General features: G+C 37.8%; 5 protein-coding genes across 5 annotated transcripts in view; 2 read left to right on the forward strand and 3 right to left on the reverse strand.

Moving 5' to 3' along the window:
• Positions 1 to 977: 977 nt before the first annotated feature.
• On the forward strand, positions 978 to 4,884 carry LOC104810863 (endoplasmic reticulum-Golgi intermediate compartment protein 3-like). The gene is made up of 13 exons (XM_010537311.2): positions 978 to 1,402; positions 1,722 to 1,795; positions 2,247 to 2,330; positions 2,433 to 2,513; positions 2,700 to 2,780; positions 2,981 to 3,073; positions 3,333 to 3,512; positions 3,611 to 3,678; positions 3,791 to 3,842; positions 3,978 to 4,031; positions 4,103 to 4,198; positions 4,312 to 4,378; positions 4,473 to 4,884. The coding sequence occupies exons 1-13, from the start codon at positions 1,261 to 1,263 to the stop codon at positions 4,562 to 4,564; spliced, it is 1,164 nt and encodes a 387-aa protein (XP_010535613.1). The 5' UTR covers positions 978 to 1,260; the 3' UTR covers positions 4,565 to 4,884.
• Positions 4,885 to 5,013: 129 nt separating this feature from the next.
• Positions 5,014 to 7,255, reverse strand: LOC104810872 (agamous-like MADS-box protein AGL103). The gene is made up of 2 exons (XM_010537322.1): positions 5,190 to 7,255; positions 5,014 to 5,102 (listed from the first exon to the last, which is right to left on the reverse strand). The coding sequence occupies exon 1, from the start codon at positions 6,653 to 6,655 to the stop codon at positions 5,726 to 5,728; it is 930 nt and encodes a 309-aa protein (XP_010535624.1). The 5' UTR covers positions 6,656 to 7,255; the 3' UTR covers positions 5,014 to 5,102; positions 5,190 to 5,725.
• A 705-nt stretch (positions 7,256 to 7,960) lies between these two features.
• On the reverse strand, positions 7,961 to 9,925 carry LOC104810880 (ethylene-responsive transcription factor RAP2-4). The gene has a single exon (XM_010537334.2). The coding sequence runs from the start codon at positions 9,360 to 9,362 to the stop codon at positions 8,313 to 8,315; it is 1,050 nt and encodes a 349-aa protein (XP_010535636.1). The 5' UTR covers positions 9,363 to 9,925; the 3' UTR covers positions 7,961 to 8,312.
• A 4,162-nt stretch (positions 9,926 to 14,087) lies between these two features.
• On the reverse strand, positions 14,088 to 15,427 carry LOC104810890 (major pollen allergen Lol p 11-like). Its single transcript, XM_010537346.1, has 2 exons — positions 15,195 to 15,427; positions 14,088 to 14,667 (listed from the first exon to the last, which is right to left on the reverse strand). The coding sequence occupies exons 1-2, from the start codon at positions 15,361 to 15,363 to the stop codon at positions 14,336 to 14,338; spliced, it is 501 nt and encodes a 166-aa protein (XP_010535648.1). The 5' UTR covers positions 15,364 to 15,427; the 3' UTR covers positions 14,088 to 14,335.
• Positions 15,428 to 22,999: 7,572 nt separating this feature from the next.
• The window catches only part of LOC104810918, a 7,248-nt gene continuing 6,905 nt past the window's right edge, over positions 23,000 to 23,342 (forward strand). The window contains exon 1 of the mRNA XM_010537408.1: positions 23,000 to 23,084. The gene's annotated coding sequence lies outside the window, so the exon portion shown is untranslated. The remainder of the gene's footprint in view (positions 23,085 to 23,342) is intronic.

The raw sequence follows: 23,342 nt of genomic DNA on the forward strand, positions 1-23,342 counted from the left end.
ATGAGAAAAAGGTATTAAAACTCAATAGCCCATTGGACACCGTAGTTGTTCGAGGCATTTATTTAGGCTTTTAAATAAACTGTTGGCCCATCATGTTGTCAATACTGAGTCCTTATGCAAATGACCGCTTTATACTTTATTTTGTATTTATCCAGGCATTTAAATTATAATTTAAATATTAATTATTGGTGAAGATATTCTCCTATTATTGATTTCATAAATTAATATCACCATTCTGGGAAAAAGAGATCAATTATAGAAAATTAAATGAACTGTATCTAGATATACATTATGGAGAGTAACATCTCACAAAGTTTCCGTTTTAAGAGGTAAAACCTCTTAAAAACCTCAAACTTGCAAAAATATATACAAATAAACCTTTAACTTGAAAAAGTGTCATTCAATCCCCGAACTTGTAACTGAATAAAACCTCGAACTTGCAAATTATTGCTCTAATAAACCTTTGACCGGTTTGACCACAATTTTAGGCGATCGGAAATTTACGTATTAACGGATTGCTGATGTCACATTGTACATGTTATCAATTTTAGTTTAAAAAAATGATATCAACAATCCGTCAATACATGGATTTCCGATCGTTTGAAATTGTGGTCAAACCGGTCAAAGGTTTATTAGAGCAATAATTTGCAAGTTCGAGGTTTTATTCAGTGACAAGTTAAAAGTTCAGGGATTGAATGACAGTTTTTCAAATTGAATGTTTATTTGTATATATTTTTGGAAGTTGGAGATTTTGTAGGGGTTTTACCCTTTTTAAAAATATACAATATTTCTCTGTTTAAAATAAAATAAAATAAAATTTCGTATTTGGGCTATTGGGCTCAAACTTTGGGCTGGAATGTCTATGATAAAAGTGTGAATATAAAACGATAAGGGGCTAAAATAGAAATATGGAAACTACAGCAGATTCGGTGTCGATTCAATAGCACAGAATCCGACGGGTACATATCACCGTATGTAGAGCCGTAGAAAGAACGTGCAGTCTATGAATTACTTTTCTCTCCCCCTGTTTGGGAGAAGACAAAAATAACCGAGAAACCGAAAGAAAATTCGGGAAATAGAGACGAAGATCGTCGTTGACGCTGCAGGTCAAAGATTTGGTTTTTCAATCTCTACGAGGTGATTAGTCGCTTAATCATCATCTTCGTCCTGGACTTAGCGTTGATTAAAAGCGAAACGTAATTCGGAGGTTCGATCCATCAAATTGAAGTAGAGGCAAACCCTAGCTTGGAAATTTTTGGGATGGCCGGAATAATGAACAGGTTGAGGAATCTCGATGCTTACCCTAAGATCAATGAGGATTTTTACAGCCGCACGCTTTCCGGAGGTGTAATCACCCTTGTTTCTTCCATCGTCATGCTAATTCTCTTCTTCTCCGAGCTTCGTACGTATTCTTCTCCTCACATTATACGCACTGCATCGTATTCTGATCTATGTTCTAAATATTGTATCTTTCGTAACTTTTGATTCGGTCTGTTTCTATATCCTATGCAAAGTTGGTGAGATGTCATTTAGGGTTTTAAGGTTCTGTTTTCTTGGGATCGGACATTTAACTTCAGCTAATGCTTCGTGGGTTTATTGATGTAGCTCCTGTGGTTTTTTTTGGCCGTTCACAGTAGTGGAATCTGGATATGGTTTCAATATTAGCATTTCGTTTCCCAATTGCCATTGAACAAGAGTCGTTTTCCATTTTCTGGTTTTAGGACTTTATCTCCATCCGGTTACCGCCACTCAGCTTCGGGTCGATACATCAAGAGGAGAAAAACTACAGATCAATGTAAAGTTTGTTCCTTTTCTCCTACTTCGAGTTCCTTAATTAAACATGATCGTGGATACGCTTCCTTGGTTATCTCTTAATATTTTACATGTAACGGTGTACTGTTAAAATTCTCTACCTGCTTTGTTGCTTATCTGTTAACGTTTAACATGTAATGGGAATGCGCGTCCTTGGCTTATCTCTTCACATTTAACATGTAATGGTTTTCTGTTGAAATTCCACACCTGCGTCTCTGGATCTGAAATTTCTTGGGTTGATAGATAGCACTTATTTTATTTGCATGATGCGTCTCTTGAATAAAGTTTAGAGCTGAATACTTCTAACTTCTAAGCACTCAATATCTTCGTTTGTGAACTGTTTGTTCTCTCACGTTTATTAGAATACTCTTTTATCCTGTGTCATTGTTTGATTTTCAATTGGTAAAACCGGCTTTGCAAATATGTGGTTGCAGTTTGATGTTACTTTTCCTGCCCTTGCATGTTCGATCATCAGCCTTGATGCCATGGATATCAGCGGGGAACAACATCTTGATGTGGTATGTGTTGATAATCCAGTCTTGCTAATGCCTTATTCATGCCGAGATACTTGTTTAGTAAAATGTGTCTGATTCTTCTTTGGTTTCGTTTGTAAACTGCAGAAACATGATATTATAAAAAGAAGATTAGACTCCCATGGCAATGTTATAGAGGCAAGACAAGATGGAATCGGTCATCCTAAGGTTAGTGATATGGCATAACAAAATATTCCTCTGGTCTTTTACTTTTAAGTGCTTGTTCCTAACTTCCTATCGCGTAGTGAAAACTATAATCTTTTTCTCAGGTCCTATCTATGTATAAGTCATTTCAGTTTCTCATATTTCTGAAGGATTTCAAATTTTGTTGGAATGTTGTTATGGTTTACACAGATTGAGAAACCTTTGCAAAAACACGGTGGAAGGCTGGAGCATAATGAAACATATTGTGGTTCATGCTTTGGAGCTGAGGCAGTAAGTTCTTTTTTACCAAAATCCTTGTGATGGTATTCTCCTACATGTAATTTTTAACTTACAATTGCAGGGTTTTTGCAAAACCGTCTACCTTTTTCTCTTAACATGCCTCATATTACTTTTCTTGTATTATGAATGCCTTGAGCCCGTTTTGCTTGCGATCTCTTTGGCCTTTGACCGTGGTTATGTACAACGTTCAGTCCGATGAGGATTGCTGTAATTCTTGTGAGGAAGTTCGTGAAGCTTATCGTAAGAAAGGTTGGGCCCTCTCAGACCCTGAAGTGATTGACCAGGTGTGTGAGCCTTCTTGACTCTATAAGAGATAAAAATTTTGTTGATCCTTTTACTGAGTTTGAAGAATAGAGTTGCTTATTTTTGTTGTAACTTCATCTAAGAATTTATTTTGAAATGTCCTCCACTTGCTGATGAGAGAAATATAATTGATAGCCAGATTTGCTTTATCTTGGTTTTTGGAATTTATCGTGTTATGTGTAATAGAATTAGAATAGCACACAGCCATAGTTGCGTGAGATCTTCCTACTGTAATTTCAGTGTAAAAGAGAAGGCTTTCTGCAAAGGGTAAAGGATGAAGAAGGCGAAGGATGCAATATTTATGGGTCATTGGAAGTAAATAAAGTGGCTGGGAATTTTCATTTCGCTCCAGGGAAAAGCTTTCATCAATCAGGTGTTCATGTGCATGATTTTTTAGTCTTCCAAAGAGATAGTTATAATGTAAGTAGAAGGTTTGTTCTTGTTCTGTCTTTTCTTTGTTTATGATGTGTTTTTTTTGGTCCAAATCCACGTCTCAAAAAGATTCAATCTTTGCACAGATAAGTCACAGGGTAAACAGGCTGGCCTTTGGGGACTACTTCCCTGGTGTAGTGAATCCCCTTGACGGGTATTTCTTTTCCTCCCGACACCCTTTAACCAGTGAAACTTTTTTTGCGTTTGTTTGTTAACCTTTTTTCCGGTCAAACTTATGTTCTGGACTTTTTCTCCCGATTTCTCAGTGCGAAATGGAGTCAAGAGACACTGAATGGAGTGTATCAGTATTTCATCAAGGTTTTGCCTCTCTGTTGTGGTTTGGAGAACATTTATTTGACTTGAGATGCCATGTTGCAGAAACTCAGAGAGCATTCATTGCCTTGGAATTAATAGCAGTTATATCTGTGTTGATGTTGGTGGATATCAATGCAGGTCGTACCGACTGTATACACAGACGCAAGAGGGCATACCATTCAGTCGAACCAGGTAAAGAATGTTTATTTGTCACCAATGTTTAAAAAAAAGCATCTGATTGAAGCACCGTTGTTGTTTTGTAGTTTTCAGTGACTGAACATTTCCAGGGCACGGAAGCAGGACGGATGATGCAGCCACTCCCGGGTGTTTTCTTCTTCTACGATCTTTCTCCGATCAAGGTTTTGTCACCTGTGGCATTTGGAAAAATGGAAATGCATACGTACACACTTCAAAGTGTGTATATATATGTATACAGATACAAATGTAATGGTGGAGTCTTTGATGGTCGCAGGTGATGTTCACAGAGCAGCATGTAGAGTTCTTGCACTTCCTTACAAACGTCTGTGCTATTGTTGGAGGTGACAGCCGCCACTCTCTCTTCTCAGTCAGTTTGATATATGATCTGATTGAACCTGTCTTTTTTCTTTTTCTTCAACCGAAACAAACGTGCAGGGATCTTCACGGTATCGGGGATAATAGATTCGTTCGTGTACCATGGCCAGCGGGCAATCAAGAAAAAGATGGAAATCGGTAAATTCAGCTGATTTATATGAGCCTCCACAGGGAATCAAAAAGCTGATCCATACGCCAGGGGAAGAACACAAGTAGTTTTAGACATTGTCTTTTAAAGTAACAATTTTTACAGTCTCGGAAATTTGAAGTTTTGACAGTGTTTTCTTCCTTCCCCGGGTGGCGAGAAGGGCCATTTGTAGATCCGATTTGTTTGTCGGAAAGAGTAAGCACATCTTGAGATCTTTCGTAAGTTTAGTCTTGTTTTTTTTATTTCAAAGTAAATGTTAGTGAGTATTTATCATTAAGAAGTTAACAAGGCAAAGAGAGAAACAAACTTTGCGTTACATTTTCAGCCAAATGGGGCCTGCTGGGATGTTGCTGAAACATCATATGTATGTCCGTCCTTGTGCTGTCTTGGGTACATATTCAAGATTTGTAAACATGCTCTTCAGACAGGAATGCTATTTCTTAGAGTGAAAAACACCAAGCTTATCTCTTCTTCAAACTCAACTGGTTTTTTTTGGTGGAGCATCATCCTCTTCATATCTCTTGGGCAAAAAGGTACTCCAGCTGTGTCGGTCAACACGAGTTGGCAATCAATACTAGCACAACTATTTTCCACAATCTAAAATTCATCATATTCAAAGTGGATCCAACCTTTGATCTTGAAATATTTCTTTGACTTCTTTGAGATAGCCCAAGGCATCATTTGTTGTCAATTTCTGACAAGCAAATGCAACAGCCTAAAGCTGGGGTTTCCTCGTACCTGCATAGCCCTTTTTGTGTAGAATGGAAGAATACAAATTTACCCACTGTTTATTACCTTCAAAGACTCATTTCCACGATAGATCACCAGCTATAAAACGAGACCAACCTCGACCTGCTCTTGCGTTCGGCTATGGCGGCCAGGTTTACACGTTGGCAGAGGGAAGGGAATGGACCTTGCCTTAATTCAGCACTTGAAGTGCAAGAACCACTCTCTTGAGCTTTATTTTCCTCTGTCTCGATTTTCGAAGAATGACCAAACTCTCTTGGCGGTCTACGTTCGTCCAATCATATGATCGAAACGATACTGAAAATCAACTTTTCAATTCGGAAGCACCAAACTGAAAATAGTAATAATTGCATAACGAAAAAAATTAAAGTATTAATATCATAATAGCTTTGCGACCAAATAATATCAGACCATTTAATTAATGGAATTCTCTAAAGAACATCCTTGAAACTGCAGAAGGGGTTGGATTCCAGGCCGACAACGGATCGAATTGTTGGAGAGTACGAGTTGGTGTCTGAATCTGCGGAAGCTGTGTCTGAAAGCCGATGTTGTTAGGGTTGAAGCCACTCGGATGTTGAAACGTATGGTTCTGGTATGCTTGTGGCGCAAGAAACCTCGAGTAATCTCCCATATTCATCATGCTGCCGTTTCGGCTCGTCTGGGTGTTCGGGTAGCACACCAATGGAGTCGGAGCCTGGCTAATGGCCGGACCGAAGTTGCCGTAATTAGGAGGACCAGAGCCGTGGCCGACGCTGTTGAACGATCCGTAAGTTAGGGTTTCTTGGAGATTAACGGATTCCGTCACTTGTTGCTCGAACGGGACCAGCGAGAGATCGGATTCCGGTTTCTTGGTTTCTTGATTTACGGAAAACTGGTCGTTCTTCGTCTCGGACAGATCTGCAGTCATTCGTTTTTGCGAGTGGAGAAACCGACGCCGTTTCTGCAGATTCTGTGACTTGTGATCCAAGGAATCAGAGAGCGCTGCCAATTCCTCGGCAGTGTATCTGTCGAGGTCGTGACCCGTCTTCATCTTCTTCTTCTTATCGTCTTCTTCCTTCTTGATCTTACCCAGAAACTGGTGAAGGGTGAGGTTTTTCTTTCCTTTGTCGGTGCTGCTCAGTTTCTTGTACTTCTCGGCCACTTCCTTCCCCTTCGACATCTCCCTCGGCCATGTCTGAATCTCTCCGTCCGGTCCGTAGCAGATAACGGCGACCTCGACGTCACAGAGAGTGGCGAGCTCTTGGGCTTTCTTCATCACAGTGAGTTGTCTCCTCTCGAACGCGGTTTTTCTATTGGCCTGTGCTTTGGATGAAGAAGAAGACGAAATCGAAGAACACGACGAAGACATTGCGTTTTCTTTCTTCCTTTCTTGTTGTTTCAGAAGACAAAGTAACCTTACCACTCACTGGTGTATATATAGATTGTAAATGCTGAGTAATTAAAAAACAAAAAAGGCAATTAATTAAAGAAAAGGAAAATAGAGGATTCAAAAACCTGTGTTATGGATTTGCTAAGTTTCTCTTCCTTTTTTTCTATTGGTTCTGCTTTACTTGTTATTGGGCCTTTCAAGTAAATGGGCCTTATAATTCTCAGCCCATTTAGGCTTGTACAGGTGTGACGGATTATATATTTAATGTTGGATATAATTGGAAATTCAGTTGGATTGAGTCATAAATAAAAAGTATCATTTTGGACACGCAAGGGTGTGATCGAATTTTGTTTATTATTTTAATGGAAATACAGCATTATGCGTGGAGAGATATTTATATAAGAATTACATGCAGATATACGATTTTATCTTTATTAATCAACAGCTAAGTTTACATAAATACCATTTAGATATTTTTTATTTAATGTTATATTGACGGATTTCTAGTTCCGAGAATAAAGTGAAACGAACATACGAAGGATTGATCACATATAGATATTTATATATTTGGGGGTTTCTTTTATGTTATTTTTAGGTTTATTTTTTATATTTATATGTGATTTTTTTTATCATTTTATATTCCATCAAATTTGATTTAAATTTAATTTCTAGATTTTTTAAAATTTTACTTTACAAGGATATTTTCTTTCACATTTTTCGGATATTTTAATGTTCCTCCGAAAATGGTTTGAATTTCTAATCACTTTTTATAAATTGAACTTGATTTTGATATAGTTATATATTATTCCGATTTTATACCTTTTAAATATTATTTAAAAAGGATTACTTATTGAACACAAATACATTTCAATCCCCATGCGAAATCACTCGGAGAATCGACCTTTCGATTTCAGGAGAATTGCCAGAACAAGTGACCTCCCGAGCCGAGACGTTAATGTCGGAACCACTAAATCCTCCTTTCTCATTAGATCTCATCGCCTCTGCCTCTCTATGCTTCGAGACTTCCCTTCTGTTCCTGTCTCTGTCTCTGCCTCTTCTTGCATCCAATACCAAATGCTGTCTGAACATTGTGATGAACGCTTCCACTCTCTCGTTCAACTCCTCGTTCGATAATCTCCCTGGCTCTATCTACCAAATCGTACTAAAACCAAATAATATACAGTATTTATTTGATATAAATTTTAAAACCGAATAAACCGTTCTCGAACCGAACCGCTAAAATTCTGACCCGAATCCCAAAACGCTCACAGATTCTAGGTCAAGTTATCGAAAGAGAGTTTCTAACTGATTTTTATTCATAATTTCCATCGAACACCAAGAACAAAATTAAAGAAAAACGATTATTGTGCTACAAAAATTAAAATATGCATTAATAAAACTAGGACGAGAACTCGCCCGGTCTAGCATGACAAAAAAACCCCAAGCTAAGACCGGTGCAGAGAAATAGCACACCCACTTAATATTTACTCTGACCCTAATCACATTTTTAAACAACACCCTAATGACACTTACCAACTAATGAGCACTCTGCAATTACCAAAAACTCCATTACAGATGCCCCTAATTCCTAAAATACCCCAAATGAATCACAGAAATTACAAGACTGACACGACATTTAAGATAAAATCGATGCCCAATCGATCTCGTAAGATGGATACTTCTCCAACGCGAAATTCGTATTCCACGGAGCTTGATCCTCGCAATCGACGAACGTCAGATCGGACAGCGGCGAAGACCCGGCGGATGCGTCGCCCTCCGCAGCAGGCGAAGACCCGGCGAAAGCGATCGCCTCCATCTTCACTTCCTCCGGCAGATCTGGACACGCGGTGAGCTCCGGTTGCTTCGTCAGCTCCGGTGTTGCGGAGGAAGCCGATTTCTTCCGGGACTTCTTCTCCGGTTGGCCATGTTTCTGGTTCTCAGCCAAGCTCTGGCAGATGGCATCGAGCTTGGCGTCGACAGAGGAGTGAAGGGGTTGGTACTCGCCCAAACCGTCGCCGCCGACAAAAGATCCGTTATGGCGGAGGTTGGGGAAGTTAAGCCGGGCAAAATCGCCGCGCAGCTTGTACGCCGCCTTATCATAGGCAAGCGCCGCCTCCTCCGCCGTATCAAACGTCCCGAGCCAGAGACGGGTCCGATTCCGGGGCAAACGGATCTCGGCGACCCATTTCCCCCAGTGTCTCTGCCTAACACCTCTGTAAAGCTTCGTGGGTTTGACAGGAGGACCCGATCCGAACCCGAATCCCGAGACGGCGACGCCAGGATTCTTCATCAAGATCGGCTTAGGGCTGAGAAGGTTCGAGAAGGAGTAGTTTTGATGGTGGGGAAGTGCAAATCTGTAGCTATGGTGGTGGATCTGAGACTGAATCTGGTGGATCTGGGAAGGAGACAGGTTATTGAGCCCGATCGTCGACGATCCGGGTTGCTGGAGATCCGAACCGTAAGAAAAGGGTTGGGACGTCGAACAGCTTTCCGGGTACGAGCCGCGCAAGGAAGAGGATGAAGGAAGGTAAGAAAAGGAAGATGCAGGAGGAAGAAAAGCAGGAGCGGAAGGCGAAGAATCAGAAGGGCTTTTGAAAAAAGGAACAAGCGCTTCCATTAATTCACCACCGAAGGGATCTGATTGTTGAAGCGTTCTGCTACTGTGTGAATCCCTAGCAGCTGGCATCACAAACTCTTCTTCCAAATGAATTTACAAATCTATAAAACCCAGAAAACAAAGCGGAAATGGCCCGTGTTCTTATATCAAAACAAAAGAACAGGGTTTCCCAAGAAAATCGAAAAGAAAATGGATCGAAGAGGTCTAAAATATGCAACCTCTGTGCAGATCCGAGATGAGGGATCCAAAATTACCCTCAGAGACGATAAAATCTACAGAAAGAAAGCGAAAAGGTTTAAACGAGAAGAAGATAGAAACTAGATCTCGTTCTGAAAAAATCTGACTTTCAGCAAAATCTGCAGAGAAAATAAAAAATCCAGATCCATAAGCTTGCTTTTCCAAATCATTCTTCCATTAAAACCTTAAATATAAAACAAACCCATAAATCGGATTTTCCTGTTTTTCTCCTGAAAGACAGATGATGACAGTGGGGATCTAAGAAGTAGGGGATTGAATCTAGTGTGAAAATCAGAAATCACTCAATTTTTTTCTTCTCTCTCTCTCTCTTTTCTGTGGACTCTCAACTTTAGTGTGAAGAACAACTCTCCCTCACCGATGCTCTTATCTCATCTGTTAGGCCCTCTTTATATAGTGGCCATAACGCGTAGTTGAAACTTCATCTTTTAATATATTATTATTATTATTAGTATTATTAATGTTTTTTTTTATTTCCTTATTTATATTTTGAAAACACAGCATCCGCATCGTTAAAGATAACGCCTCTCGTGAATTACCTTTCGGCTTCTTATCTCCGAATATTCCTGTTTAAAAGTGTGTTTTTGTTTTTTAATGGACGCATACTCAATATAAAGCCAAATAAGCAACTACATAACCTTGTTTTCTATTCCTGAATATTCATAATTAGCAGTAAAAATAAATTACTAAACCCCGTGTTTTTTATCCGTACAAACAAACTATACTGTGTAAAAATAATTATACATTTTTTTTTTGTAAAATATTCATTTCATAAAAAAGCAATAAATTATTTTTCATGAAACAGTTACCAAAATATAGCCGGTCGAGAAATGACATGTAGCAAACGAATGTTCGACGCGTGTCATTATAACTGCCACGTGTCCTTCTTGGTACTACGTGTCCACGATAAGTTAAATCCCATCTGTTTTTGTTGACCGCGCCTTTGCGTCAGCGTTCACAAACTGTGCTTGTTATTTCTTTCTTTTTTTCTCATTTTCGTTTTTTCCAATTGAATTTTTTTTGTTCAAATTACTTTTTTTCCACAGTCGAGTCAAATATTCGTTTATGTGGTAGTGCGTGGTGAAATTATCATTTACTTCACATTTTAGTATCTAAAATTAGTACTTTATAAAAAAATATCATAATTTAATAAATTGTTATTAATTAAAATTAAATTAAATCGTTTTACATATTTTAATATTTTGTCAAATGTTGTGTAGCTTGTATATTTAATACGTATTTCGAATGCTTAATTATGAGATCAGTATTATGCGACTGTTATATCAAGACTATAAAAAGTTTTTCGAATTGAAACAGTGTGTGTAGTGTTTCTTATTATACATTTATATATATATATATATATATCATAATTTTTCGAATAAAACATCAAATTTTAAAGGTTACGTAATATAGAGTGGATTAGTGGTAATAATTAATGGAAGAGATAAGGTTGCGAGGAAAATGCCATGGGCAGCTCCCAGAACGGTTGTGATATTGTTTTTAATTGGATCACCAACTCATCATGCTTTTAGCTTTTGACTCTTTTGCCCATTTATTTATTCCTTTTATTGTTTAATAATTATTCTTATTCTTCTTATTTTAGATGATTAAATCCTCTTTTTTATTACATTAACTTAAATGTCATAAAAACATACTTTCTTTGCATTCTTATTACATTAAAATTTGTTCACACAATTTTTTAAAATAAAATTTAGAGAATTAGAATTAGTTTAAAATATTAAGAAAAAATAAATAAATAAATAAACACTTTTCTATAGAAACCGTAGAATTCAAACAGAGTTAAACCAAAATTAAAAGGGAGAAAATAAGTCAAAGAAACATAATTTCTCGTTTGAAAAAAAAAGGAAATTATATAATGATAAAGGTATTGTGATGTATACGACTATGATTATGTTAATTACAATGAGTGGTTTAGACTTAATGGCAATTCCAAATTAAAAATATTGAAAAGAAGTCTCTGGAGATATAGAAGTGATGAATGGAGGAGAACTCCAATGGTCGCCATCATATTATATACAGGAAATGCTTAATTAAAGCCCAATTTCTTTATCACCTTATCTTGTTACATATTTAATTTCAATAATCATATGTCCAAACTATATGTTAAAATGGCGTTTTAGGGTTAATCAGCTCAATGTATCAATGGTTGATTGATGCAACGGAGAGATGATGCAAATGATGTTGACCCGAGGAGCATCCAATAATTTCGTGTTTTATTATTACTAATTGTTGTCGCGTTCATCTTATAATATCCGGAATTGAAAATATACAATAGTCGAAGGATTATAAATTTTATCAAAATTAAAAACTCTAGTACAAAATAAGTAAACAAAAAATACGATATATAGCCCGAGAATCACGATACAAAAATTCCAGTTCATATTTCGTAACAAATAAAGAAGAACAGCTGTGAATAATTAAGGGAGACGCACGCGCGTGGCGCGTGACACCGTGGAACAATGGTTCTCCATTTGCGGCTGTGACGGCGACTGCGGCGGCTATGGAAGTCTTCGACGTCAAGTGTATTTATATGATATGTGTGTATTTCTACGATGTACACACACACATTTAGTATAATATAGAACATGTGTGTATATATATATATATATATCATACATATTCTCAAATTCAGTTGAATGTGAAGATAATTGGTCAAATAATAGTAGTTAAAACCACACTTGCACATTTTTTGAAACTTGGTCAAACTTTGAAAATATTTGTTTTGGAATATTGGAAATTACGATTACAACATGTTACAATTGCTTGAACATAAATTTTCCACGTCGGCCTCCGAGTTAACTCAATCTCGAACCCTTAACTCATCATGTAAACATCAACACATACCGAGTTTAAGCATTTTCTAAAAAAAAAAAGAAAATCAGATATGCATAAATTCCCAAAACTCACAACTGCCAACAACCAATGAAAACATAAAACATCAAATATTTACATGTAGACAGAAAAAAAATATTCTTGAAATAGGTTTTCTTAAAATGCGAGACTGAACTAATTTTTTTCTATGTTAGCATAGTTGGTGGTGCCTCAGCGATTAGTCGATATGCAAGAAAAGCTTAGAATCAGAAAAAAAAAATTATATATTTTATTCGCATATCATATTTGAATCTCGATTCGAAAAATAATCTGAAAATTAATAATTATTTAATAAATCGTATGAAGTGGGAGGAAAGTATCCGTAAAGTCCCGCTTGGAAACTCCTCCACGCGGTTTCCGTCAAACGCGGTCGTATCGCTTTCCGTCATGAGGCCGTTATAAAGCTGCCACGTGTCTAAGATCGAGGCCCCAGACCGCTCCTCCATTTATATATCACACTTGTATGCTCTACGCCTCAGTCCCACGTCGGCTGATTTCATCTTCTTTCTCAGAGAAATTCCTAACTCCAAATTGAAATATTCATATACGCATAATTTATTCAAGATGCGCATAGTACCCCCTCCCTTTTTTTTTTCACATATTCGAATTCAATGCAAGAATCATTACAAAAAACATATATATATGTGTGTGTGTGTGTAGAGAGGATTTTATACAAGGTTTTAAATATAAGATGGGTGTGAAATTAGTGTATAAAGGTGTTGGTAAAATATCAAGGAGGGTTGTGGTTATCAGGGCAGTCGAACGTCCTTTTAGAGAGCAATCGCATGTGAACTACAGGTGAAGCGTATCCGTCGGTCCATGGATTTTTCATACACTTTGCCGTGACAGACATATGGACCATCTTCATCATTTTTATTTTCACTGTTGGACCAACTATCGTATTGTCCTGACAAAATATATGCTCACTTATAGACCGACACACAATATTAATAATTTTAAAAAAAAAACTGTTGTTTTGAGTTTTTGTTTAAATCAAATTTGAAAATATAGGTTTTCATATACAATACATAAACATAAAATGTGTATATATATACACACATGACGTTTATGAATTTAAGAAGAATGATTGAGGAATGTTTTCGTGAAGTTGGAGACATATTTTCATTTTCATTTGTTTGATCACTGTCGTTGTCATCTTCTTTTATTTCTTCGGTATTTGTCATTCATTGCTTTTAAAAAACAATTTTTCTATATCCGTATGAATTAACAATATCAACAACTTATGAACATAAATGTTACACGTTGGACCAATTAAGCAAAACCGTATATGGGTTGCGTGTATTTGATCAATTGCGTAATCAAAATAGCCCAAGTTCATATTGGGAATACATTGTTTGCACGACTGATAAATGATCCTGCTATGTAATCGGGATTTTACAAAATATACAAATATCCATGAAAGACTAGATTTCGGTTCGGATTCATAACAAGGTTAACATCTTCTAATCGAATATTTTCGAACTCGGATGAATTTATATGAAGAAATTGCGCAAAATTTTATCCGAAATAAGTTCAATTAACGGTCCAACTTATTGCGCAATAAACCCAATGATAAATTCATAACAAATTTCAGTAATACGAGGTGAAACCTGAAACATAACTCATGCATGTGGACCGACCGTCACGTGATTTTCTAACCTCAATCCACAACACAACAAAAAGAAAACATGCGTGTAAAGGGCAAAGGCACTTCACGAGCAAAGAAGCGACAGCCATGAAACATCATCTTACATAAGAGGAGAAGACAGATCTGTAACAAAGCTCTCTTCTCAATTTACCAGCCAAACTAATGGAAAACTACATTATATAACCCAAAAGCTTTGAAATCAATCTTAAAACATAATCAAATATGATTTACCATAACAGATTTTGATTTAGTTCTCCTCATCAAACTCCTGGTATTGCTTGAGAAGCTCGGCACAGAAGACATCGGGCTCTTCCTTCTCGAAACCCATGTTGTTAGCGTAACGGGTCTGAGAGGCAATGCCATTGTAATGGTTAAGGATCACACGGGATTGCTCACGACCAGGAGAGATCCTCGGACAGTTAGTGTCTGGACTCTTCACGAGCTTAACATCACACATCTCGTCCTTGTGATCGTCGTGGACAAAGAACTTGTAGCATCCATTGTTATCGGTCGTGGCTTCATCGGTGTACATTACCTCCATGGTTTTCCTGTCCTTGCATTCGAGTTTCACAGTGGCTCCTGCAGTGCAAAGGGGGGAGATGTCATAAGAACTCAACTTGTGGGTATTGTTCGTTATCAGCCAAACACGAATCTTCGGACCAATACAATCTTATCTGGTATTGTCTGATACTGCATTGCATATGTATCATCACTCACGTTCTAAAATCAAGATTGCCCTCAAATTACAGGCAAGGCAATGAGATTCGACACGCATCTAGAGTTTCTCCAAACATCAAGCATCCATAACAAATCAGTGGTACAGCTTTAAACAATCTGAAGTGTCGCCAGAAATACATTTATCTCTAAGCATTTCGAATTCAGATAGCGATGATCCCAATCGATCTAGTAGATCTCAGCCACCACACAGAGAAGATCATCACCCACTTTACAAAACAACCCATCGGAACCCATTCCTCAGTCGATCTAAAGCAAAACAACTATGAGAGTTGATACCAAACATCGAAGGCCGACAGATCTAGAATAGACAACAGCGTAAGATTTGAGCAACAAGTAGAAAGAACGAGAACGGAGGCAGTAAAATTTACCAGGAATGAAGTAGGAAGCAGAAGTCTCGAAACCGGCGCGGCAAGGATCACAGTAGGTGCGGCCTTCCACCACCATGGTGTTCCTATTAACCTTCGGCAACCTCGCCGCCATTGCCAACGCCGGCAAAACACAGAGAGCCATTAACATCACCACCGCCAATCTCGCCATTTTCGACTCGCGACTTCCTCAGAGAGAGAGAGAGAGAGAGAGAGAGAGAGAGAGAGAGTACGAAATTGAACTGAGAAGAGCAAACGCCTTAAGTGTGAGTTTTAAGATCAGCGCGTGGTGACACCGGCAAAATCGGTGGTAAATTAGTAAATATCGAACTAATTTGAGGGCATTTCCACCAATGTGTTTTATAATCTAATTACGTGGCGATATTTGATTGGATAGAATTCCAGTGGACCCTGATGCTGCGGCAAATGGAGTGCAGCTTGGCTGTCTATCTGTCGGTGCTCACATGGGAGACGAGAGAAAAGACAAAAGGGTAATAATCATGTGGGGGTGAGGTCTATTGAGTTTGACTTTTGAAAAGCTGACTCTGAATCATGACCGTTCGTTTTCATACAAGGATGAGTCCTCCACCAGATGGTTCGTCCTTCTCGGCTCAATGGGTTTTAGCTCCCCCTTCAGCAAAATGGACTCCTATATGGTTGTTGTAAGGCCCAATAAGGGCCCAAATGATTTTCAATGCGGATGAGTAGTAGGCCGAAAAGACCCAGTTAATTTACCATGATATAAATAATTTAACAAGGGCTATAATCCTACCAAAAATAAAATGAAAAACATTATATTTTATAACGCATACTAGTAGTGTGTATATATATATTTTTTGTCTCGTTCATATATCCACGGAGGATTAGTGGAGATGTCGGAGTTATTATTATTACATATAATGAGGTGAGTCCAACTTTCATATGAGCTGTTCCACATGTCTTTGCTTAGTTTCGAGTTCGATTATAATAATAAAATAATAATAATAATAAAGAAATAATAATAATAAATAAATGAATAAATAATAAAGCAAACGATTCAGAAATTGGACCGACTCGATCTAATCGTAAAGCCAGAATTTAACCAAAATATGACTAAACTCAGTTCAAACCGGACCATACATAGTTCAGACCAAACGATGTGACCGGGTAAGTATCAATCTCAGGACGAGCCGAACTAGTAATCCGGACGGGCCGGAACCTAGTTTGATCGTACCGATGATTTAAAAGATTCAATAAATCATAAAAATAAGTAAAATACATAAGAACAAATTTAAAAGAAATTATGCTTGACCTTGTGTACGGTAAGTAATAATGCATGACCGTTTGTGATTGAGAAATCTTGTCAGGGTAGATGACATGGCATTGACCTTACTCGGATGGGTCTGGGTATTGTTCAGTGTATGATTGTAGATGGGTTTTTTTTTTTAATAATATCACGATGATTGTCTTGATTGTAAATCTTCGCGATATGATATTCGATCCGGATCGATTATCATCTCGTGGAGACGTGATTGTGATTGTGGCGATCTTCGATCGCGCCATCGTTCCCTGATGAACGGTTATGGCATCCTACGACTCATGTATTCGGGTTTGCGTGTGTCACCCGAATGCATGACGAGGAAGTACGGTTCTTTGGCAACCGCGCCAACGTTCCATTGGCCATGGAACGGACTTCGGGTTTGCGTGTGTCACCCGTTGATAGGCAAATAAACCTGAGACCCGGGTAGTTGCGTGTGTCCCCCGGCGAGGTGGTATTTAATATGTTTCGAAAGGAGATGGATTAAGAATAATAATAAAATAATAATAATAATAAAGAAATAATAATAATAAATAAATGAATAAATAATGAAGCAAACGATTCAGAAATTGGACCGACTCGATCTAATCGTAAAGCCAGAATTTAACCAAAATATGACTAAACTCAGTTCAAACCGGACCATACATAGTTCAGACCAAACGATGTGACCGGGTAAGTATCAATCTCAGGACGAGCCGAACTAGTAATCCGGACGGGCCGGAACCTAGTTTGATCGTACCGATGATTTAAAAGATTAAATAAGTCATAAAAATAAGTAAAATACATAAGAACAAATTTAAAAGAAATTATGCTTGACCTTGTGTACGGTAAGTAATAATGCATGACCGTTTGTGATTGAGAAATCTTGTCAGGGTAGATGTCCGAATCTCGCATGGCCTTTGATAGACTGTACTCGAAGAAACAGTACTTGATCACCCACATCCACTAAGAAACTTGTCTTCCCCGATCTGCATAGGATTTTTTTTTCCTATACAACTCATAAATGAGTCTTAATAGTGTGGTTAATCTTCGTTGTCTCTTCCACAATATCAAGTTTAAATACTCGTCGCCCTCCGATCCCCGTCCAACACAATGGCGTCTTAGAAGGACGTCTATACAATGCCTCGTAAGGTGGTATACCAATACTGATATAGTAACTATTATTGTACACAAACTCATACATCATCAAATGTTTATCCCATGGAACTCCCAGTCCAATATGCACGCTCTCAACATGTCTTTGAGTTTCTGGATGGTTCGTTCTGATTGTCCGTCTGTCTGCGGATGATATGCGATACTCATCTTTAACTTTATACCCAATGCTTTCTGTATCGCACCCCACATTCGGGATGTCAGTCGAGGGTCACGATCCGAGATGATATCACTCGGAACTCCGTGTAGTCAGACAATCCCATCAATATAAATTTGTACCAAACGGTCCACAGTATACTCCTGTCGAATCGGAATAAATTGTGTTGACTTGGTTAATCGATCAACGATTACCCAAATAGCGTTCTTCTTAATTTGTTTGCGTCATTGGTAATCAAACTACAAAATCCATAGCAATAGAGTCCTATTTCCACTCTGGGATCTCTAACGACTGTAGCTTCCTACCTGGCATCTGTCGCTCAGCTTTTACTTGTTGACATGTAGGACATCGAACAACGAAATCTGCTACATCTTTCTTAATAATAGACCATGTGTATATACAATTGTCGCAATCCCTGATTCATTTTGTTGGCTCCATGATGAATAGTCAATCTCGATTGATGAGCATCACGCAAGAAATCATGTCTTAAATCACGATAATTTGGTAGATAAAGACGATGATGAAGTTTCAAAGCGCATTCGTCATTTAGCGTGTAACCCTTCTTACTGTATTTGCCCATGTTTTCAATGAATCATACTAGATCTGGATCACTGCGTTGTCCTGAGATAACACATTCGCTTAAACTTGGAGCTTGATCCTCCTAAGAAATCATCATGTGTCCTAACATAGCTATCAATATTGTTATATTCTCTACTGACGATGATAAGACTCGTATAGTCGATCAGATTCTATTTCGACTCAAGGCATCGGCAACTATGGTTGCTTTGTTCGGATGATATACAGTTTTCAATCATAATCGGTTATCAACTTGAGCCATATTGGCTATCGAAAATTCAAATCTTTCTGAAAGATTAAATAGGTCAATATCTTATGGTACATATTCACCTTAACCATTTCACCGTATAAATAGGATCTCCATTTTCGCTAACAGATGTTTACCAATCCATAACAACTTTGCTCTTTGAGGGATCCACCTGAATCCTACGAGTCAAGAATACATATTCCAGAAAGCCAATCTTATGTAGCTAAAACGCTCACTTGTTGAATTGGCATACAACTGGTTATCCCTTGTATGTTTTAATGCCTTCTGCAATTGCTCTTTGTGTTTCCCTTAGTCTAGTGAGTGTAATAGCATGTCATCAATGAATATAATGACATACACATCCATATAGTTCATGAAAATTCAGTTCATCATCTGCATGAAGATCGTTGGAGTATTCGTCAATCCAAATGACATGACAAAGAACTCGAAGTGACCAACATGTCTTCTGTACATCCTCGATTTCACACGAATATGATGGTATCCAGATCGTAAGTCAATCCTGGAATACCATTTTTCTCCCTGTAACTTATCAAACAATCATCAACCATCGGTGACGGATAACGATTTTTTTATGGTTACTTGGTTAAGTCCTCTATAGTCCATGTAGAGTCGCATTGTTCATCCTTCTCTTTTACAAGCATTACTGGTGCATTCTAAAGAGATACACTCGGTCGAATGAATCTCTGCTCCATCAAATCATTCAACTATTGCTTCAACTCTACCATCTCGGTAGGAGCCACATGATATGGGATATTGGCTCCGTACCCGGTATTACATCAATAGAAAAATCGACTTCTCTGTGCAGTAGTAGTCCAGACAAGTCTTCTGGAATATATCCTCGAATTCCTGAACCACTAAAGTGTCCACAAGTTTTACCTCAACTTCCTTGGCTGTAGTAATCACGATAAGAAAGACATCACACCCTTCCCGAACTATGTTTCTAGCTCAGAGGACTGATATAATCGAGAATGGTGTATGTACCTTATCCCCAATGAACTCAAAATTTCTCGTTGAATCCATAGATTGAATAGCTCGCTAGTGACACTCCATGTGTGCCCGATGTACAGTCACTTAATCCATCTCCTTTCGAAACATATTAAATCTTTTGGGGTGAGTCTGGTCCTAGACTTGATCGTCCTGTTGCTCCCCACACTCGTCCTGTCCCAACGTTAAGAATTGGCAGATGTTCATGCTCAAGGACTCACCCCAAAAGATTTAATATGTTTCGAAAGGAGATGGATTAAGTGACTGTACATCGGGCACACATGGAGTGTCACTAGCGAGCTATTCAATCTATGGATTCAACGAGAAATTTTGAGTTCATTGGGGATAAGGTACATACACCATTCTCGATTATATCAGTCCTCTGAGCTAGAAACATAGTTCGGGAAGGGTGTGATGTCTTTCTTATCGTGATTACTACAGCCAAGGAAGTTGAGGTAAAACTTGTGGACACTTTAGTGGTTCAGGAATTCGAGGATATATTCCAGAAGACTTGTCTGGACTACTACTGCACAGAGAAGTCGATTTTTCTATTGATGTAATACCGGGTACGGAGCCAATATCCCATATCATGTGGCTCCTACCGAGATGGTAGAGTTGAAGCAATAGTTGAATGATTTGATGGAGCAGAGATTCATTCGACCGAGTGTATCTCTTTAGAATGCACCAGTAATGCTTGTAAAAGAGAAGGATGAACAATGCGACTCTACATGGACTATAGAGGACTTAACCAAGTAACCATAAAAAATCGTTATCCGTCACCGATGGTTGATGATTGTTTGATAAGTTACAGGGAGAAAAATGGTATTCCAGGATTGACTTACGATCTGGATACCATCATATTCGTGTGAAATCGAGGATGTACAGAAGACATGTTGGTCACTTCGAGTTCTTTGTCATGTCATTTGGATTGACGAATACTCCAACGATCTTCATGCAGATGATGAACTGAATTTTCATGAACTATATGGATGTGTATGTCATTATATTCATTGATGACATGCTATTACACTCACTAGACTAAGGGAAACACAAAGAGCAATTGCAGAAGGCATTAAAACATACAAGGGATAACCAGTTGTATGCCAATTCAACAAGTGAGCGTTTTAGCTACATAATATTGGCTTTCTGGAATATGTATTCTTGACTTGTAGGATTCAGGTGGATCCCTCAAAGAGCAAAGTTGTTATGGATTGGTAAACATCTGTTAGCGAAAATGGACTTCTTATTTATACGGTGAAATTAGCGAAAATGGAGATCCTATTTATACGGTGAAATGGTTAAGGTGAATATGTACCATAAGATATTGACCTATTTAATCTTTCAGAAAGATTTGAATTTTCGATAGCCAATATGGCTCAAGTTGATAACCGATTATGATTGAAAACTGTATATCATCCGAACAAAGCAACCATAGTTGCCGATGCCTTGAGTCGAAATAGAATCTGATCGACTATACGAGTCTTATCATCGTCAGTAGAGAATATAACAATATTGATAGCTATGTTAGGACACATGATGATTTCTTAGGAGGATCAAGCTCCAAGTTTAAGCGAATGTGTTATCTCAGGACAACGCAGTGATCCAGATCTAGTATGATTCATTGAAAACATGGGCAAATACAGTAAGAAGGGTTACACGCTAAATGACGAATGCGCTTTGAAACTTCATCATCGTCTTTATCTACCAAATTATCGTGATTTAAGACATGATTTCTTGCGTGATGCTCATCAATCGAGATTGACTATTCATCATGGAGCCAACAAAATGAATCAGGGATTGCGACAATTGTATATACACATGGTCTATTATTAAGAAAGATGTAGCAGATTTCGTTGTTCGATGTCCTACATGTCAACAAGTAAAAGCTGAGCGACAGATGCCAGGTAGGAAGCTACAGTCGTTAGAGATCCCAGAGTGGAAATAGGACTCTATTGCTATGGATTTTGTAGTTTGATTACCAATGACGCAAACAAATTAAGAAGAACGCTATTTGGGTAATCGTTGATCGATTAACCAAGTCAACACAATTTATTCCGATTCGACAGGAGTATACTGTGGACCGTTTGGTACAAATTTATATTGATGGGATTGTCTGACTACACGGAGTTCCGAGTGATATCATCTCGGATCGTGACCCTCGACTGACATCCCGAATGTGGGGTGCGATACAGAAAGCATTGGGTATAAAGTTAAAGATGAGTATCGCATATCATCCGCAGACAGACGGACAATCAGAACGAACCATCCAGAAACTCAAAGACATGTTGAGAGCGTGCATATTGGACTGGGAGTTCCATGGGATAAACATTTGATGATGTATGAGTTTGTGTACAATAATAGTTACTATATCAGTATTGGTATACCACCTTACGAGGCATTGTATAGACGTCCTTCTAAGACGCCATTGTGTTGGACGGGGATCGGAGGGCGACGAGTATTTAAACTTGATATTGTGGAAGAGACAACGAAGATTAACCACACTATTAAGACTCATTTATGAGTTGTATAGGAAAAAAAAATCCTATGCAGATCGGGGAAGACAAGTTTCTTAGTGGATGTGGGTGATCAAGTACTGTTTCTTCGAGTACAGTCTATCAAAGGCCATGCGAGATTCGGAAAGGAGGAAGAGCTCAAGCCTCGATATATTGAACCATATACAGTGATCGCGAAAAGAATTATAGCGTATAGCTTGAAATCATCGTCCGAACTTGCCGCAAGTGATTGAACTGATCAGCAATGTCCGATTTTAAGACAAACCACTACAGATCGTTGACCACAAGATCAAGCAATTGTGAAACAAAGAGATTCCTTTATTCAAGGTCATATACCGAAGTCAAGGAGTCTCGAATATGACATGGGAGTCAAAGCGGGATATACGTGACCACTATCTGAGTATCCGTATCTGTTCGGTATACCAATATTATCCTGACTTCATCATGAATTCGAGGACGAATTCAATTTAAGGGGGATAGATTGTAATACCCTAATTTTTTCAATTAATTAAAGCTTAAAATATATTAATATAATAAATAATATTATTTTTATTAATATATATAAATAAGTAGGTGGGCATTAAGCCGCCCACGTTATAAATACATATATATTATATAATAAAATAAATATACAATGGCTCTGCCACTTAAATATATTAATAATATTTATAAAAAAAAATGAATAAAAAAAAAAGATACTCTCTCCTATAAAAGGAGGTGTCGTGGTGAGGGAGAGAGCAAGAGTGAGAGTGCGAGCAAGAGAAAAAAAAAATATATAGGGAGAGAGAGTAAAAACAAAAAGTAAAAAAATAATAATATAGTAAATAATTAATAGTAAAAAAAAATATATATATATAGTAAAGTAAAAAGAAAATTTATTATTGAGAGGATTCTAATCAATCCGGAGAAAAACTACCGTCACAGCAAAATAATCGGCATAATTCAGGTGAGTGAATTTGGATGTGATTCGAGAATTTTATTTTTATTGTCTTCGGAGTTTGATTGTGTGTGTGTAAAATTGTTGATTGATTCGTGTTGCTTGAATATTTATGATTGTTTTTTTATATCTATGAATTATTGTGTTTAAATAATATTCAAAGTCTAGACCGGGTCGGACGGGTTCCACACCGACCAGACTAAGGTTCTAGACAAAGAAACACGAAAAATTCATATATATATAAAATAATAATAATAATAATAATAA

This window comes from Tarenaya hassleriana, unplaced genomic scaffold, assembly GCF_000463585.1.
Source record: "Tarenaya hassleriana unplaced genomic scaffold, ASM46358v1 Cleome1, whole genome shotgun sequence".
Classification (NCBI taxonomy): Eukaryota; Viridiplantae; Streptophyta; class Magnoliopsida; order Brassicales; family Cleomaceae; genus Tarenaya; species Tarenaya hassleriana.

Excerpts from the sequence above, each read along its gene's own strand:
- LOC104810863 (XM_010537311.2), top strand. The coding sequence starts at position 1,261 with ATGGCCGGAATAATGAACAGGTTGAGGAATCTCGATGCTTACCCTAAG. Across the intron at positions 3,513-3,610 it reads TCCAAAGAGATAGTTATAAT|ATAAGTCACAGGGTAAACAG; the intron begins GTAAGTAGAAGG and ends ATCTTTGCACAG. Across the intron at positions 3,679-3,790 it reads GTAGTGAATCCCCTTGACGG|TGCGAAATGGAGTCAAGAGA; the intron begins GTATTTCTTTTC and ends CCGATTTCTCAG.
- LOC104810872 (XM_010537322.1), bottom strand. The coding sequence starts at position 6,655 with ATGTCTTCGTCGTGTTCTTCGATTTCGTCTTCTTCTTCATCCAAAGCA.
- LOC104810880 (XM_010537334.2), bottom strand. The coding sequence starts at position 9,362 with ATGCCAGCTGCTAGGGATTCACACAGTAGCAGAACGCTTCAACAATCA.
- LOC104810890 (XM_010537346.1), bottom strand. The coding sequence starts at position 15,363 with ATGGCGAGATTGGCGGTGGTGATGTTAATGGCTCTCTGTGTTTTGCCG. Across the intron at positions 14,668-15,194 it reads TGCTTCCTACTTCATTCCTG|GAGCCACTGTGAAACTCGAA; the intron begins GTAAATTTTACT and ends TTTGCACTGCAG.